General features: G+C 39.6%; 1 protein-coding gene across 1 annotated transcript in view; it reads left to right on the top strand.

Moving 5' to 3' along the window:
* Window positions 1–17234, top strand: part of TMEM108 (transmembrane protein 108) — a 163852-nt gene that overhangs the window by 67062 nt on the left and 79556 nt on the right. Inside the window, exon 2 of the mRNA XM_009280375.2 lies at window positions 8759–8840. Within this exon, the coding sequence (XP_009278650.1) occupies window positions 8801–8840 (40 nt within the window). The 5' untranslated portion in view covers window positions 8759–8800. The remainder of the gene's footprint in view (window positions 1–8758; window positions 8841–17234) is intronic.

Below are 17234 nucleotides of genomic sequence, written 5' to 3'. Positions count from 1 at the left end.
GTCATATGGTATGGAATATCCCTTGGGCCAGTTTGGGTCAGCTGTCCGGGCTGTGCCCCCTCCCAGCTTCTCACTGGCAGGGCATGAGAAGCTGAAATGTCCTTGCCTGGTGTAAGCACTGCTTAGCAAAAACTAAAAGATCAGTGTGTTATCAACATTATTCCACACTAAATCCAAAACACAGCCCTATACCAGCTACTAGGAAGAAAATAAACTCTATCCCAGCCGAGACCAGGACAAAAGTTTTCCTGTCAAAGAGCAGACAATTTACACTGCTGAATGCTTCCTGGGCATAGTGCAGCATGTGAAATTTTCATCATGCTCTTGATACCATATTAAAAGATTTTCTTTGGTTTGGCTTCCATAAGACCCAGAAAGTAAATTTTGAAAAATTACACAACGTAGTCTTAAATCTATCATATTTCTTTTTTTTTTTTTTTAAAGTCTTTTCAAGGGGACAGTGAAAGGGTCTTTTCACTAAGGACTATTTCTGTACAAATTTCTTGACCCAGTTGTTTCACTTTTTTTTTATGTTGCCCTGTGAAAGGTGCTCCTCCCCCAAACTCAGAGAAGTTGGACTCTCTTTCTTCAAACAGTTAGCAAAAATAGCATGTTTCAAGCTGTGCAATAAAATTTCATCATCAATGATAAGTTTCAAATGGCCATTAGTAACTGAAAAGAAAGAACTATAATGGAAATATTTATGTAGCTAGACCTTAACACATTATTATTAGTTTTCCAGTTGAAGTAAATTTACAAAGCACATATCGCATATGTGAGATTTCCTGAAAGAGGTTTGAATGGCTCAGGTATGTATGTCTCATATTACTGTTAGATAATAGAGATTTTCATGTTATTCAAGTGGCAGAAGTCACTTCCTCCACCTGGAAAATGGCACCCTGGTACTGTGACTAAAAAAAAATTGCCTTTTTAAGCAGCAGAAGACAAATGGGCACCCAGAATACCTTCTATGGCAGTAGATTTGTTGTAAAGTAAGAGTATCTAATGACATTCTGTAGTGCCTTAAAATGACTAACGTCACGATCCAGTGCTGGGTTGTTGCAGAAAATAGACACTGACCTGTGGGACTGTCTTTCAGCTTTGATGTATAATAAGCTGATAACAGTAACCAGATGGTTAATTCATTTGGAACTAATTGGCAAAAGTGGAAAAGTATTTTTATGTGTGGTATAACTGCAACAAAATAATATCTAACTAATAAGCAGTGTAGCTTAAGTAATGGTGTAGGAGAAAAATGGAGCAAAGGAACTTCTATTACATAAATGCTACTGCATCCAAATTCAACCATATAAAAGTTTTAAAATGCATGCAAGAGTCTTCTCCTCTTCACCCCTAATGTGTATTGATGACCAAATTCTAATTATCCCTACAGCTGCTAAGTCAGTTTGATCCTTATGAAGATGTTAGCTTCTCAGAGCTCCACAGAAATTAATGATGAAAAGGAGAGGCTTCTTCTTATCTTCTTATTCTACAAGTGGACAGACAGACACACAGAGAGTCATGTCTGTGCACCCGTGGGAACAAGAAGCAACCAGAACAATTAATGTTTGGACCTCTCTTCCACTGGAGCTGCCTTCAAAAGTGTTTGCTAACGGTAGATAATTAGGAACAAAATGAAGAAATAAAGTCGCTTGCACTATAGATGGAGTGTGAAGGACATTCAATAGCCTAGCGCTTTATGGTTGTTCAATCTCCATCTCTGGGACTTCTTGGTTATAATCAGCCAGTAACCCTGCCTGTCACAGCTTTTCCAAAAAGGTCAGGGGGCTCAAGCTTGCTGGAGGGTAGGCACACATCAAAGCAGGGAGGTCTCACGTGAAATGACCTTTTATTTGTGCCCTGGTATTTTTCCTCCCAGTTTTCCCTACCCTTTCAATGCCTGCATTTGGCTGTTTCAGTGATTGTTCGTAAGATTACCACAGACGCCAAGGCATTAGACAGCCAAAGGCAACAGCAGTGTTACCTGGCCTTTTCAGGCTAAGTTCTTCCCCTGGCCATGGTCACCTGGACATGAGGTTCGTCAAGTCCATCGATTCTTATGACAGTGGACCCCAAGAGTGTAGGTCTTTCCTCCCTCTCTCTTTCATCGACACGCCCCAGGTTCGACATGTGAATAAAGGAAGATGATGAAGAACGAGGGAGTTAGCTGACAATGTCCTCCACTCACCATGCTAATGAGAGTAGCCTTCCTTTAAGTGATCATCTAGCCTAGGACTGTTCATGGACAGGCTGTCACGGTTGGGAGGAGGCCTGTGATGATGGAGTCTTTTGAACTTTTATGTTAGAGAGCAGAGATGGGGGACTGGGGTTTCAGAAGTTAATTATGAGCTGGGGAAACTGAGGAAGAGGGAGCAATTACTGTCAGTTTTCCTGTGTATTGACACTGCTTTGTGTGTTTTTCTTGATTTGTGTTTATCCCTGTGGTAATGGGAAGGTATGGATTCAAACACCAGTACAAGCATAACCACAACCAGGCTCAGGCCCAGTGGGGATTGTAGATGCTCTGCACCTGAATGCAAAGAGAAGAGAGGCTTTGGTTGTTGTTTTTTTTTTTTCCTGGATGGTATGAGATTCTCTGCTTATAAGTCCATGTTATGTAGGATGCAAGTCTTGTATATGCAGAAAAATGTGCTAGTATCTCTAGTTCAGCTCCTACCTGACTATTCCTTATGGACATATGACAGGTCTACACAATGCCAGCAAGACTGGTTCTGCTCAGCTGTGATATCCTGAGGGTAGATCCTACTCTTTGGAGACATTAGGAAAGCAATTTTGAGGATAATTGTGGAAGCAGATGTGAATTGCTCTTTCTTAGATCTGCAAAGAGGACTCCATTCCAAAGAGTGCTAAAAGATCTCAGTATAAAGGGGACATAGATATCAAAGATGCTGCACTCAGGATGTTACAAAGGAAGATGGTAATGATGGTTTGCATGTTTGAAGCAGTGGGAAATAAATGATAGCAGACAATGTGGCACATGTTGAACAAGAACACAGGATTCTTGCTTGGAGGAATCTTATTGCTGCAAGTTAATAATCTTTTTATGAGCATGCCCAGAAGCTTTTTGGGATATAAATTTTGCGAAGTGACAGCTGGATTGTGGAAGGCCATTGAATTAAGAAACAAATCACGCAAACTTGAAAACACAAAGTTGCGCTTGAGCCCTGTGTAGTCAAGAAGAGTACACCTGCTTCCTTTTATGAGGCACACTTGCATACCCTCTAAGTGACTAACCTGTGGGAAGCAGTGGGTGAGGACCTTGGTGATGGAATTTACGCTGGGTGAGTAGCTGCTGAGTTACAGCTCTCTGAGTTGTAAGTGAGGAGCCTCTGCTGTTGCTACCTTGTAAGGCATTCGTTGAACATCACAGGACAGTATGATGCTAAAAGGATCAAGGCTGAGTTTCCTTGATTGGGGATTCAGTGATGATTGGAGATGGAAGAACTTCTGGGTGTGTCTTCTTTTCCTCTTTCATTTTCTGTAGAACCAGGGATAATATAGCTGGAAACTGCCAGCGATGCAGCTTTTTCTTCTTTCCAGAATGATCCATAGAGGAGAGAAGGCAGTCAGAAATAACATTATAAAGTTTGGGTGCTTCATGGGATGGAAGTGGCATGTCTTTTGCCTGTTTCCTCTTTGCATTACCGTTTTTTCAGCTTCTTTATTTCAGTCTCCTGGTTTCTGTTTGACAGACTCACAAAGAGAAAGGGTTGTCTATTGACTGTTAGCTTTGCCTCAACGCTCATCTTCCGTTCTTCTCCACTTCTTCTTTAATTTAAGGCACGGTTGGGATTTTATTTTTCCCCATCAGACATAATGAATGGCTGGGAGCTGTCAGCTCTTTTGGACTCTCTTGACTTCTATTCATCATTATGTCTTCATTGTTCTCTTTAATTTAGCTGTGATGTTGAGGGGATCGCTTACTGTGAAAGACAATATTGCTCGCTGTCCATAGGGATTTCACACATTTCTTCATCATCCTGTGTAAGATAAACTATATGTGAAATACTGTGCACTAAAAAGGGCAAAATATGTAAGTCCATTTCAGACACCAAATGCTTCGCTGGTATTTTCAAACACAGGTATCTGAGGCTAGGCATATGACACCTTTTCTGGATACAAATTTCCACCAATTTAACTACTGAAGGTGGGTCTTTCTGGATTGAAATTGGTTTGAGTACAAACTTGCACTAGCTTTATTACTTTGTTTCAAAATATACTAGTAGGTACACCAATATGAATTACAATATAGAAAAAAACCAAAAGTCATAATTAGTCCGTTATTTCCTGGTTTTCAGAGGAGAGACAGTGGGTGTTCGGAGTAATTGGTATGCCCATTTACTTGGAGACCTAAATATGGATCTAGGAAATCAAGGTTAAGAATCTTTTTTTTAAAAAAACAAAAACAACTTAATCAAAGATCTGGTATATTTGTAACAGATAATTCCCTCAAATACTCAGAATGGCTTATCAAATATTAAAGCACAGTATGTTTTAAAATTAATATTTTGGAGACGTGTACTCCCGAGAAAACTCAGGGAAGTGTTAAAAAATAGAGTGAGGATAAAATGGGTACAAAATTGAGGTACTCAGATTAGATTTTTGATTATTAAATTTTAACACACATTTTCCAAATCTGTTTTTTTTTTTCCAAGACCATTTTTGTTTCTGTTCACTCTTCACGTTTTTTTCTTCTTGTAAGTGACAGTTGGTGTATTTAAAACAGGTGGCAATACTCTGGTTTTACATTAATCTGCCCAAGGTCAGGAACTGGCTGTGTGTCTGCATTTTCCATCTGCACGTGCACAACTCTGCTAATCTATTAGTGCCTAAAACTGTATGCTCAAATACTTAAGAAAACACGGGTCAGTGAACTGGACCTCTCTCAGCTACCAGCCGCTCAATATGTAACCTTTCTTGCTTGTGATAAATAAATGTATTTATCACAGAAGACCTGCAAAAGATTTTCATAAACTAAAGACTACGAAACCCAGGTACTTCCAGGAAAAGAACTTTTGGATTAGGGGTGCCTGCATGGCCATGAGATAGTACTGTGATGGCTGGACATGGGTTAATACTCAGAAAGGAGGTTTCCTCTGCAGCTTTTCAAAGGCCTGACCATGAATCTTTGCTTTCTCTCCTTAGAGATACAGAAGATTTTCCATGATTGAACTGTGATTGGAAGCTGCTGAAATTAGTATTAGTGTTGAAACTGTGGCAACTTCAGAAGCTGTTATATACAATATATAATAATAATATATACAATAGGTGTATGTTTGTTATATAATAATAATAATAATAATAATTCTGCCCTTCATTGCCATCTCTCAGAAATGTCATGGTGGTAAAATGGCAGATGAAATTCGGTGCTGATAATTGCAAAGTCACATACATAGGCAAAAACAGTCCTAGCTCTACATACCTGAGGATGGACTCCAGATGAGTTGTTGCCATTCAGGGGTTTGTAGCAGGCAGCTCTATAAAACAGTGGAGTAAAGCTCAGCAGCAGTTACAAAGGAAAAGAGAATCGTAGGCAGAATTGGGAACAAAGTACAGAGGAAACAGGAGCCATCACTGTCTAATACGAAAATCCAATACACACCCAAGTTTTGATGGCTGCATGTTATTTTGTTCCCTAATCCTCAAATCCGAACTGGAAGGGATACGTACAGCTTAAGGTATGATGATTATCAGACATAGGGTATATCTTCTGTATGGAAGAAAGAAAAAGATGAGAATTCCTCAGCTTGAAAAAGAGCTTCTAAATGAGCTAATGAAAGACTAAAATTGCGTATGACACAGAGGAGATAAGTAAGGAATAATTCTTGTCAAGTTAAAAAACATGGCAGCTGAGATACTGTATTCAGCTCAGGGTTGCTGGAAATAGAGCAAGCTATGCCAGGGTGTAAGGATTACTTTACACTCATGTTGTTTCACATGTTATTTCCCTACAGTCCTGCTAGCAGCTAATGTTAAAAGGGTAATGGGCTCGCTGGAGCTTTCACCTGGGTAGGTGCAGCAGTGGTTCCTCTGTTCTTATGTCAGGTCATGATTCAGGCACTTAATGGGATGATGGTTCATCTGCCTGAACTTTGTGCAGCATTGACAGAGGTTGCAAGCAGTCTCTGTCTTTGGAAAACCATAATTGGTGTGATTTGGCTTCTGAACGTATACAAATAAATCTCATAAAATGTCTCTTGCCTTACAATATCTGTAAAATAAATCCTTGCTTTGCATGCATTTCCTGTACACAAGAAATGAGGTCTTAGAAATTATGGAAAGTTTAATTGCAATATTTTCCACTCGTGTTTAAATTTAACCCTAAGTCACACCGAGGACTTTGAAGAAATTGAGAGGTTGTAAGCTCATGGCACCATTTAGTTTATACATCTTCACTGAGTTCTCTATGTATAATTTTATGGCCATATAGTCAAAAAGATAAATCTTCTAAGGGCAACAGAAGAACATAGTGAAAGTTTTCCAGTGCTTATCTTTGTTTCTCTCCCCATATACATACTAGTTCCTATTTCTTAGCACAGGGTAAATTACCCTAAGAGTCCTGTCTAAATAAATACATACACAAAAGCATACTGTTTATTTTAACTGCAATAACAGAATTTATAAGCAAATACCTTTATACATTATGGGTAGCATTAACATGGAGATGGAAGACAAATAAGGAAAAAATGTGGTTCACAGCCAAAAACTGTATCACATCACAGTTGCCAAGCACAGTTCAAATTATACAAAGTAAATAATGTGCATTTAGGTTTGCAATTTCAGATTCTCCCTTTTTTCCATTGTAATTTTATGACTTCAGATGGGTCAGTGCTTGTAAATCCTGTTTTGACAAAAACTTACAAGCAGAGCCCTTGGGGAAATGGAATCTACATTGTCAGTGGCTTATCTGGTTCTTGTCCTTTCCTGCATATATTTTTATTAATATCTTAATGGATGCTACATAGACTTTTTGTATATGTGTCTTTGAAAAGTGCTGTAATAGACTATATGATGTCTATTTATGCATAAAGACTGAGGGCTTTTTACTATGTCTGCTTTGTTGTTTGGTAAACCTTAAGGAGAAAGGGATGAACAGGAGTGCCTCAGCAAGTTTTCATGGTCAAACAGAGGCATGAGTCTAATTCTGATTTTGATTAAAAAGTAGTAAATTATTTCACAGATGATTGCTTTCATTTAGGAGAAAACACCTTGCAAATACTGACATTTCTGCAAGTTACTCAGATGCTTTTAAGGTCCAGTTTTAAATGGAAAGGAAAGCGTGGGAGAATCAAAAAACACTGTGTTTGTGTACATAAATTTCCATATCTAATAACTTAACAAAAGATGCTTGGGTTTTGTTACAGAACACAGGCAAGAAAAGTCATGGTCCTTTTGAGGCTTCCACGCTAAAGTCAAACATAGTTCTGTTTTCACAAACTCTTCAGCATTTACTCAGTTCAAAGGTGTTATTCATTGGTTTGACTTGCTTATCTTATGTCTTCAAGATTGCATTTTAAATAAGCTCTGAAAGATTTATATGGGGGCATGTTAAAATGACTCAGATATGTCCCCAGGAGTTCAGAAGATGAAATTATGTTGAACTGAAAACTAGAGGATACTACATGCTATTTAATATTGACAAGAAGCATTTTAGGAGGATGATCTGAGTGTCCTGTCTTTCAAAGTTGGTTATGAATCTTCAGCAAATGCTTTTTTATGGAACGAAGAGCTTAAATGCTGTGTTGTCTTTGGGTACTCAGTGAGACATTACTCACAGCAGTGCTTTGGGACTATATTTGCTTTTCACTTCTGATTTATGCATTTATTTTCCTCACAATGTGAATAATTAATATCAGCATGATTGGGATTTATTTTTTCGTAATATTTTTAAAACTGAGGTGAAAAATATCTGTGACAAGTATTTGAAAATACCATCTGAGGACACATAAAATGTTATTAATCACCTCCCAAGTGGGCAAAGGCGGGGAGATGGGGTGGTCAGGTATTTTTGCCACATCCCATTTTCAGACAGCAGTTACAAGAATTATGAGATTCCCTCCTACACCAAGATAGTTCAGTTTAGGAGAAATAGAAAGTTTCCAAGGACATAGAGAAGATTCTCCAGTTGCCGCAGCTCTAGCTGCGGCCCAGGTAGCTGTTGGGGTAGGTCAGGAGGTGATACGAGCTACAACAGCTGGCTAACGTGAAGTTGAAAATTGCCAGGACAAAGCTGCCCTCTGTGCTACCATTTCAGCACAGTTTGGGATCTCCCCGCTGCGGCACCACTGAAGTTCTGATTTGGAAAGGAGTGTGGATTTTCTCCTCACTGTACTTCTTGAGGGATGCGAAAAGGTGAGACTTGGGGAGGAGACTCCAGCCCTGTGTGCCCAGCACAGCTGCCTCGTGTTTGCTCTTCCAGTGAGGATCCTTTCTCCAAACTAAAAAGAATCTTGTGAGATCGATTTTAGCAAGTCATAGGCACAATGTGAAAGTAATTCTCAGTGTGTGTATTTTGTATACTCCTGAGAATTTTTCCCCTTTTTGGCCATAGCTCTACCCTTCACTGCCAAGCTGTTGGAGAGCATGGCTAACACAAGCAAAGCACAGTTAGGCAATTTCCCATTGCTAATCAATACAGTTTTCCTGTGAAGCTTCATCTTACTTTTTAATCAACAGGTATAACAATAGAACATATATTTTGTAATAAATAATTTTCTTCTCTTGATTTCTTTGACAGAATCATGAATAAACTGGCAGACCAGCAGGACCACATGATACCATGAAGAGAAGCTTACAGGTCCTCTATTGCCAACTGTTTAGTAAGTAAATATTAATATTTTTTTTTTCTGTAAGAAAGGAAATATTCAAATCCTTACATAAGATAGTAATATTTATGCAGGGCACAATTCAGGGAAGTACTTAGCCATGTGCCTTGCTTCAGGTACCTGGGGGAACCGTATGGTGTTAACTGAGGTATTTGGAGATGTATTAAAAAAACGAATTGAAGTATCAGTTGATTCTGCAGAGTCTTGCACAAGAGTAAAAGTGATTCACCGTGCCTTGCAACTGTGAATGCCCTCAGAAAAATGAGATGCAGAAACAGAGGAGGATGGTGGTTGGAAGAAATAATGCAACGGTTTTGTAGTCATGGTTTTTGTCTAGTTCTCAGTGGACAAAAGGGATACATACCATATGGCACATCTGGTGCTGGTCTTTCAATAAAAGATCTACGAGTGAGGGAAGGGAGCCCCAGATTCACCCAGCCCTAAATTCTGCATCACTTCCTGAGATGACTAGTTTCTTTTTTCTAAGTTTTGGCTTTCAGAAGAGTCACCCAGTATGAAAGTCCAGCAAAACAACTCAGGCGAAATTTAGACTGTGTAGATGGGTGCTGCCTCCCCTATTCACGGGAGTAAAGCAAGGTTTTAGGTGTAAAACCATATTGACACTGTTTGGGCATTTCTGTAGACTAACAATTTTCTGTGTCAACATCACAAGCAACAGCTTTTCTTCGAAATCTTAGAGTTTAAATAAAATAAGAATAGACACAATGTAAGTGTAATCACTCTGTCATATGTTTTACAAAGGAAATTGCTAATTTACAGTAAGAATCTAAAAAAGTTTTTTTTCATGTGGTCTCTTCAGCAGAATTTCTGACTTAAAGATAAGCATTATAGTACACAATTTTGTATGGATTTCTCTTATTCTAGTCCAAGCAAGACAGAAACCTGAAAATCATGCTTAGTATGCATGGAATGAACAATGCAAGGACTATTGCTTTTATTGGCATGTGTGAAAATGAAGTCTAACAAATATTTTATGGACTGTTACAGAAATCTGGTTAATAGCATATCTTTGCTTTACTCATTACCATCAGGTTATAAAGTGAGAGATTTCTTTTTACTTGCTAGATTGGCTGGTGTTCCTATTCTTATTTACAGCTTCTCCTGTGACATAGGAGAAATTCAGCTGTGTCTTCACGGCATCTGAGGGGGAACTCCAGAGGTGCACCCAAGACCGTTTTGCTCTAGTGAGCATAAAGCTAGGCCAGATGTGCCTAGGCGGCCTGCCCGGCATACCTTTGGCTCCCAGAGGTTGGGTGCTTGGCTGGAGTGCAAAGGGGGAGAGCTCCTCAGGGAGGACTATAACCAGAAACCCACTGACAGCAGTGTGGGGTCTGTGGTAGTTTTACAATAGCTAAGGACCCAGAATACTTTATGTCACATTTTGACATGTTTCTGCATGTTGAATAGTAACTTAATCCTAAAATGATCTCAGTTGCTGGAGCAACTTTAGGTTCATTGTAATGAAAATATGAAACTAAACTGTATGAATACATTTCTATCAACATGGTAGGGGAAAAAAGGAAGGTATAATCTACATCCAACCTATCACAGTACTGGGTCTTTCTGTAATTTTTTTTTTTTAATATCGTGCTTCCCTGTTTGGCAACATTCCCCTTTGTTATCTCTGCTGCTTTAAACTGTATTTTTCAGGGTAATATGTTGAAGATCTAGGCAGCAAATAGAGGAACACTGAAAATTAAGAGGGAAAGACTGAGCAAACTATATATATATACACACACACACATATATGGTATGAATAGGCAACGATATTGTGAACTCCATGAGGTAATTTGAAAAGATGGATTCTGACCATACTATTTCTACTGACAGATAAACAAACTGCTTTATTTCTGAGTGCAGCAAAGATGTGTACTAAATGTAGTTATCATTAACAAATGCAACAGCTATAGCTATATGAGAGATATTTTGGGCATCTGGATTGAGTTTTTTCACTGGCTGGTTGGTTGGCTGGTTTATAAGAAGCCTATGGCACGATCCACCAAGTTACTTAATTCCTATTAAATCAGTTTTCTTTTAGATGCCCTGTAGGTGTGTTACTTAAGTTTACTTTTTCCCTGGTTACACCATTTTTAGTATTCTAAAAACAATCTCCAGAGAGTGCATTCTGCAACCAAGGAAGAGGAAATTACTTTAATGTGTTTCCTGTAACTGTTCTTTATGCTATAAGAGGGGCCTGCAGCATGGTCTTACTTGTTTCATTTGCACAAAAGAGGGAAAATTGCTGCTACTATGCAGAGAAGGAAAAAAACCCCGAACCTTCAGAGAAAGTGTCAAACGAGGATGTTCTACTTTGGGCCGATTCACCAGTATCCTACACCTGCCTGCCTTCCTCATCTGCAGCTGCAACAAGTGGGTCCATGGTGCTGCCTCTCTGATGTGGCAGGATTTTCATCTTGTCTGCTGTGTTATGAGTGATTAATTGAGGCTTAGGGCTATAGAGAAGGGCCCTATGTATGTACTCTTGTGAGTCAAAAACTGGGATGGCTTGAACAAAATGTTGGTGGTTTTTGTAGAAACAGTGATCAGCTGGAGAGACAAAACTCTCTCTGTGCTTGTGTGAGCGTGCCTGTGGCTAAGGAAATGTAGGAAGAAGCAGTTTCATTCCCAAACTGATCTGTTGCTATGGGGCTTGTCACATCTTGGTTGAGTCCCAGCTGTGCCACTGGGCCAGTAGTGGCTACACCCTTCTGTGTATTTGTTTCCACCTCTGTTCATTTGTGCTGTGTTCAGCTGTGTCTGTGCAGTGTCTGAGACAGTGGGACCCTCGTACTCATGAGGACTGCTTGGCTTTGGGGCTAGAAGAAAAGACTTATGTAGACATTTGTCTGATTTACAGACTAGTGGGATTAATTAGCTGTATTTTTGAAAGTCAGGCCCATATCTAAATAAGGTTTTAAATGTAGCATATGTCTTTTTTTGCGAATTTTAGATAAGTTATGTAATCAGTCTATTGCCATCCATATTCTTCTGCTGTGCTATCCAAAATGAGCATATTCCATCCATTAATGCTGATCAAGAATAGTATGTGAAAATGGCACTAGCAGCAGCTGCTCTTTTGAATATGGTTGTAGCTGGCTTGAATCTGATCCCAGTTGCCAAGAGGTAGACTTTGTAAAAATTGCAGTGCTACGTTTGGCCCAGGACAGGGGCTCTGAGCAATGCTACTTTACCTCTAATCATTCATAATTTATGAATAAGTAATTAAACATGTGATGTAACTGTAAAGAAGCAGTGCTTTCAAACTGTTTCTTCAAAGATTCCATGTAATCTGAAATCTCTAAGACATTTAAAAAAAACATAAAATGATTAAAACAAAAAATTTGGAAGAGGTTTCTTAGTGAGAGCTCTTTGAAGTCACTAGCTAGATTGAGTTGATGAGGACCAATTAAAGCAAAACATGTGTCCACAATTTGCTGCCATTTGTTCTAGGCACATCTTTATGGATGAAGTTTGTTGCCTCTATAATGATGAAGATGCAAATGCCTTTCCCAGGAGGCTGAGCTATCTCCATTTTTTATAAAGACCTAATGTGATGATTTAAGCCCTACAGCATGAGCCACAATATGTCTGCACTTCTTCTAATAAAACATGCACATTATAATTTCCCATGCATGCACTTTTCACAAAGGGCTTCCAAGTTGCAAATAAACAGGAGAAAAATGTGGAGAAAGGTGAAGCCCTTGGCACGTGAGCTGTATACGAGACTTTCTTACTTCAGACATTTATTTTCCTGAAAAATGGAAGGACTATTTTCTGTTTACTGACAGCACCAGCATCTGTATGAGGACCTGTCATCATAGCATCTGGAAATAAACGCCAGTCTGAGTGTTTCCTCATGCCATTATCACTTACTGTGTTCCCAGGCATCACTCTTTCATCAGCAAGGCCTGGCACAATGCCCAGTAATATCAATAGAAAGATCCTCCGATGTACAGGCTTGCACTCTGTAGCAAACATGGCAGTGAGTGGCCGTGCCTTATAATACAGGCTGTCACAAATCTTGTATCCCCTTGCTGTGGATGCAGCTCGCCTTCCTCGGTTTTAACTGGCAGCCTTTCGGTTAAGTCTCTTGCGGTGAAGTTCACGCTGTAGAAAGAGTTAGCCCAAGCCAGTGCTCCATTCAGGTCTGAAGCAAGTCCAGGGGCTCATCCCTCTTTTCATAAATATTTGATAAGCATTGTGAAATTCCTGTTTTAGAGAAGACCCAATTCTCAGTGCCTTCTGAAAGGTGCTGAGCAGCATTATCTCCTAATGCCTATTGCCTCTAATAGGAACCAACACCCACCGACTCCTGTTTCTATCGCCAAATACCATCTGTGAATAATTACGTGGTATTAATAAGATGGTATGCCCTGATGGCTCGTTTATACAAGCCATATACATGGCTTGTTTTATAGCAAGTGGGGAGGCATGGTAACGGTAGAAAAAAGGTTACTGCCAGAAGCAGGAGAATAACCTGTTCTCTGCCCATAGTAGTAGATAAGGCATGAAGAAATGCATTCATAGAGCAGGTAGCTTGACGTTAGACATCAGGCAAAAATGCTTTAGCAGGTTAGGACATTGAAACGCTAGAACAGGCTAGTCAGGAGGACTTTAGTCTGCCACTGAGGCACCAAATGGAAAAAAACATCTCTCGGGAGACAGAGGTCATCTAGATGATTTCAAAAGCTCCCATCAAACCCTCTGATCCTGTGACCACTAGGTACTGTGTCCTTAGCGCAAATGAGCCTGCTTGCTTTGACAGAGGGCTCTCAGTTTTCACGAGCTATGTATAATTAATCCGTGCGATAGAAATGTACAGCTGACGTATGCTTAAAGGTACTGGGGATCACTTGATACAGATCAGCAGAGAGTCTCTTCCTATCATTCACGAGGACTCACAGAGAGAAAAGTAAACATTTTTGTTGTGCTCTGTTAGGCTGGTAGGTGTTAGCTTGAGCAAAGAGAGCAGCAGGGAGTGGTTATCCAGCAACGGATTCCGTCTGGTTTGCTTAAAAATTAGAAAGGTAAACAGCCTCTGGGTATGCAGTGTTTCATGTACAAAGCTTTTTGGGATACTTGCTGGGCTGGAGCATTTGTACTTGAGAGTCATGTGGCTTGGTAACAGACTGCCCATCGGGCAGCTCACAGCAAGCCGTCCATCAACACTTGCTTTTCCCAGAATTCAATTAAAGGTTGTTGCTTCAGTTTCTCAGTAAAAACTTTGCCTTCTTGAAAGAAGCTGCAACTTTCCATTTTGTGATCCCTTCCTGGAAAACAGACCTTTTTAAAGAGAGTTTTAAAAGCAAACTGATGCACCTTATAAAGAAACTAAATTGAATATGCATTTTCTTATCAGATGTAGGCTCCGGTGTCCTTGATGTGCCCTTTAGTGAGATTTCAGCTGCACACACACAAGAATATGTGTTCCTGCTCGCTGCCTGGATAAGCACAACTCTGTGAATCGGATGGCTCTTGTGATCCTAAACCTGAAATTGTTCCCATGAATAGTTTACAATATTTATTTTAAATTTGCTGGTTCCATGAACGTTCTTGCTCTTAAAGACATTACAGTTTGGTAGCATTCCACAGATTGCACAAACTCATTAAAGAGTTTGAGGTACATCTTTTGGGGAGGGGATGTTCTGCCTTGTTCTGCCAAGAGCAGATATAAATTTAGGACACAGCAACCCTCTCAAACAACTAACATATTGTGAAAACTTCTCCACTGTTCTTGCAAATTTGCTGAAACACAGAAAGATGTGGAATAGGCCTGGGGCTGTAGAATTTCAGGTCATGGTTTAAGTCCTTGACGCTGAATTTGGGATAAAAAGCCAACAGACAGTTACTTTATTATATTTGCTCTTTCTATTGGCAAGCAAGCAATTCGTGCCTTTGCACGTATCATTTGATAGTCTTATTATGTTCTTGGCATTAAGTACCTTCAATTTTATGCTTATACTGTATATTTTTCAAAATTAACGAGAACCTGGATAACTTCCCAGTGTTCATATTCATCAAGCATTCACACACCAGTTGTGGGACATTCTGGTAACAATGTCCATGACCGTTATGCTAGAAGACCAAGAGATATTAAATACATACGTATAAATATGGATGTGTACCCAAGTTGGAAAGTGCTGCAAGGATTTGGTTTTAAAATTCCTTTCTGTCTTGTTAAAACAATAATTTGATAGGTCAAAAATGAATCCACAATATTATTTCCATCTTACGTTGTGAATTATTTGTGTCTTGGACCTGAAGCAATCCCTATTGTACGACAATGTATCTGTCTAATCTTCTGTTTTAGATTCAGTATTGTTTGCCTCAAGCCTTTAGAGACAGGTTTTAGAGGGAGAGTGAATAGGCAGGAGTACAAATTTGACTTTTCTCTATTTTCCCTTTCAAAAGTCTATTCATCCATCTCTAATAGAAATGAAACTTCAGGAACAAAGACTTAGCAGCTTGTGCAATTTCATGTGTGTGTCTTTGAGACTCAGCGTCAAGTCAAGTGGAGGAAGAAATGTTCCTAATATGCAGACAGGAGCCTAAGCGACCATGAAATATTGATCCTATTGAGTTCGGTGGCAAAACTCCCATTGACTTTAGTAGGATTGGGATTTTATTCCCAGTCTTTATGTTCCCAGCTTGCTTTGATGTGTTGCATTATAAAACAAAAACATCCTGTCAAACATTTATTTCCTTCCCCAAAGCCTTCTTTTCTTGCTGGCTGTGCCTAAGAGACATTAGTATGTTTTTCACAATATTGCAATAAAGCCCTAATCCAGCAAAGGCAGTTAAATATGTAAATAGAGCTCTTCGCATCAGGCAGACTGCTCCTACAGCAATAGGATTCAAGCCATAGGCTTGAATCTCTGTTGGACTGCGTTCCAGTAATTGGACATAAGAAAATTTTTATGTCAGCACGCACGCTGGTGTCTAATGTCCATGAATTTTCCAATGCCTGTGACAGTGCTCCTGTGAGAAAGACAGAAAAATGGCTAACTGTTAGATACTTAATATACATTGTTATCTGATATTCCCCCACGTGCGAACTGCCATGCACATGGACGTGTACCATTGGTATCGGTAATACAGTGATATTTATACCGCTGTGTTAGGTGCTGGAACTTTCATATATTAAAAATGTCTTTCACTTTTTGCAAAGCCTTTGAACTCTTCTCCCTCCACCCACCCCTTGGCACTCTACATCCCATTATTTTTGAACAAGGAAGACCTAACTGTGGAGGTTATGCCAGCTTTGATCGCTCCTTTATGTGTCCATTGTAGCTTACTGCAGGCTGTGTAAATAATTTAGAAGAAATACTTCTAAAACCAAGCTCATTGCAGGCTGTGGAAACAGTTTGGAAGAAATACATATAAAACCAAGTGTCATCCAACTTGGCAGCATGTGATGGGCATTATCCCTGTTTCATCTCTAAATAGCAAATACATAGATGTCCTCTCCGGTTTTATAATAGATCTCCAAAGAACCTGAGCGTATGCCAAAATTTAAGCACATTCAACTCAATGAAAGACTTCAAAACTCCACCTTCAAAAAAACTTGCTGTGAAACATCAATCATCTAAGTTAGTCTTTGGAATAAAGCCATTGCTTTGCAAAGCAGTGCATCCGGCTGGTCTTTATTTTGAAGATAGGCATCTGCAAAACTTCCTTGACAAATCAAGGCTTATACATAATTGGTATGAATGTATTGTTTTGTAGTACATTATCGGTTTAAACTATGTATATCCTCTAATGCCTGAAACCTCAAGGGCAGGATGTGCTCCCAAGGTCTGGAAAAAGCTGACAGCCTCATTTCACATGATTTTTTTCCCCACATTATTCTTGGATGAAAGGAAGATGTTTGTTATGTGTACCACAAAAGATGTTTGAAAAGTGACCTTAGCAGCAACAATACTCTACCCCTGCTATAGTAACTTAAAACCACATCCCTTCAGCTAGAGAAAGCAAGGGAACCGCAACCCCAAGGCCATGTTTTCTTGGGATGGAGGAGCTGGGTCCCCATACTGGCTGGTGTGTCTGTTGGAATGTGTGCCACAAGTGCGCAGAAGAAACCCACCACTCCAGGTTTTGAAGGAATAGTGCTGTGTAGCCCTGCCAGCTTTCCCATCACTGAGCTTTTCTATACTGTGATGATGACATGGTTCTTCGAGCTACTCTTTTCACTCAAGACCAGGCTCCTGTCATATCCAGGGACAAGGGCAGGATTTTGGGGCCAGGTTTTCCAAATCAGCAAATGTATAACAACTCAGTTGGCCACTCAGTGAGTTTTCCTAAGTAGCTAAGCAGGTTAACCAGGTGTTCATCTGCTTTTCATCTTAATGGTAGCTAAGTATGAAACTT

The sequence above is a fragment of the Aptenodytes forsteri genome, unplaced genomic scaffold, assembly GCF_000699145.1.
Source record: "Aptenodytes forsteri isolate BGI_AS27 unplaced genomic scaffold, ASM69914v1 Scaffold523, whole genome shotgun sequence".
Taxonomy (NCBI): Eukaryota; Metazoa; Chordata; class Aves; order Sphenisciformes; family Spheniscidae; genus Aptenodytes; species Aptenodytes forsteri.
This window is presented reverse-complemented; position numbering and strand designations above follow the sequence as displayed.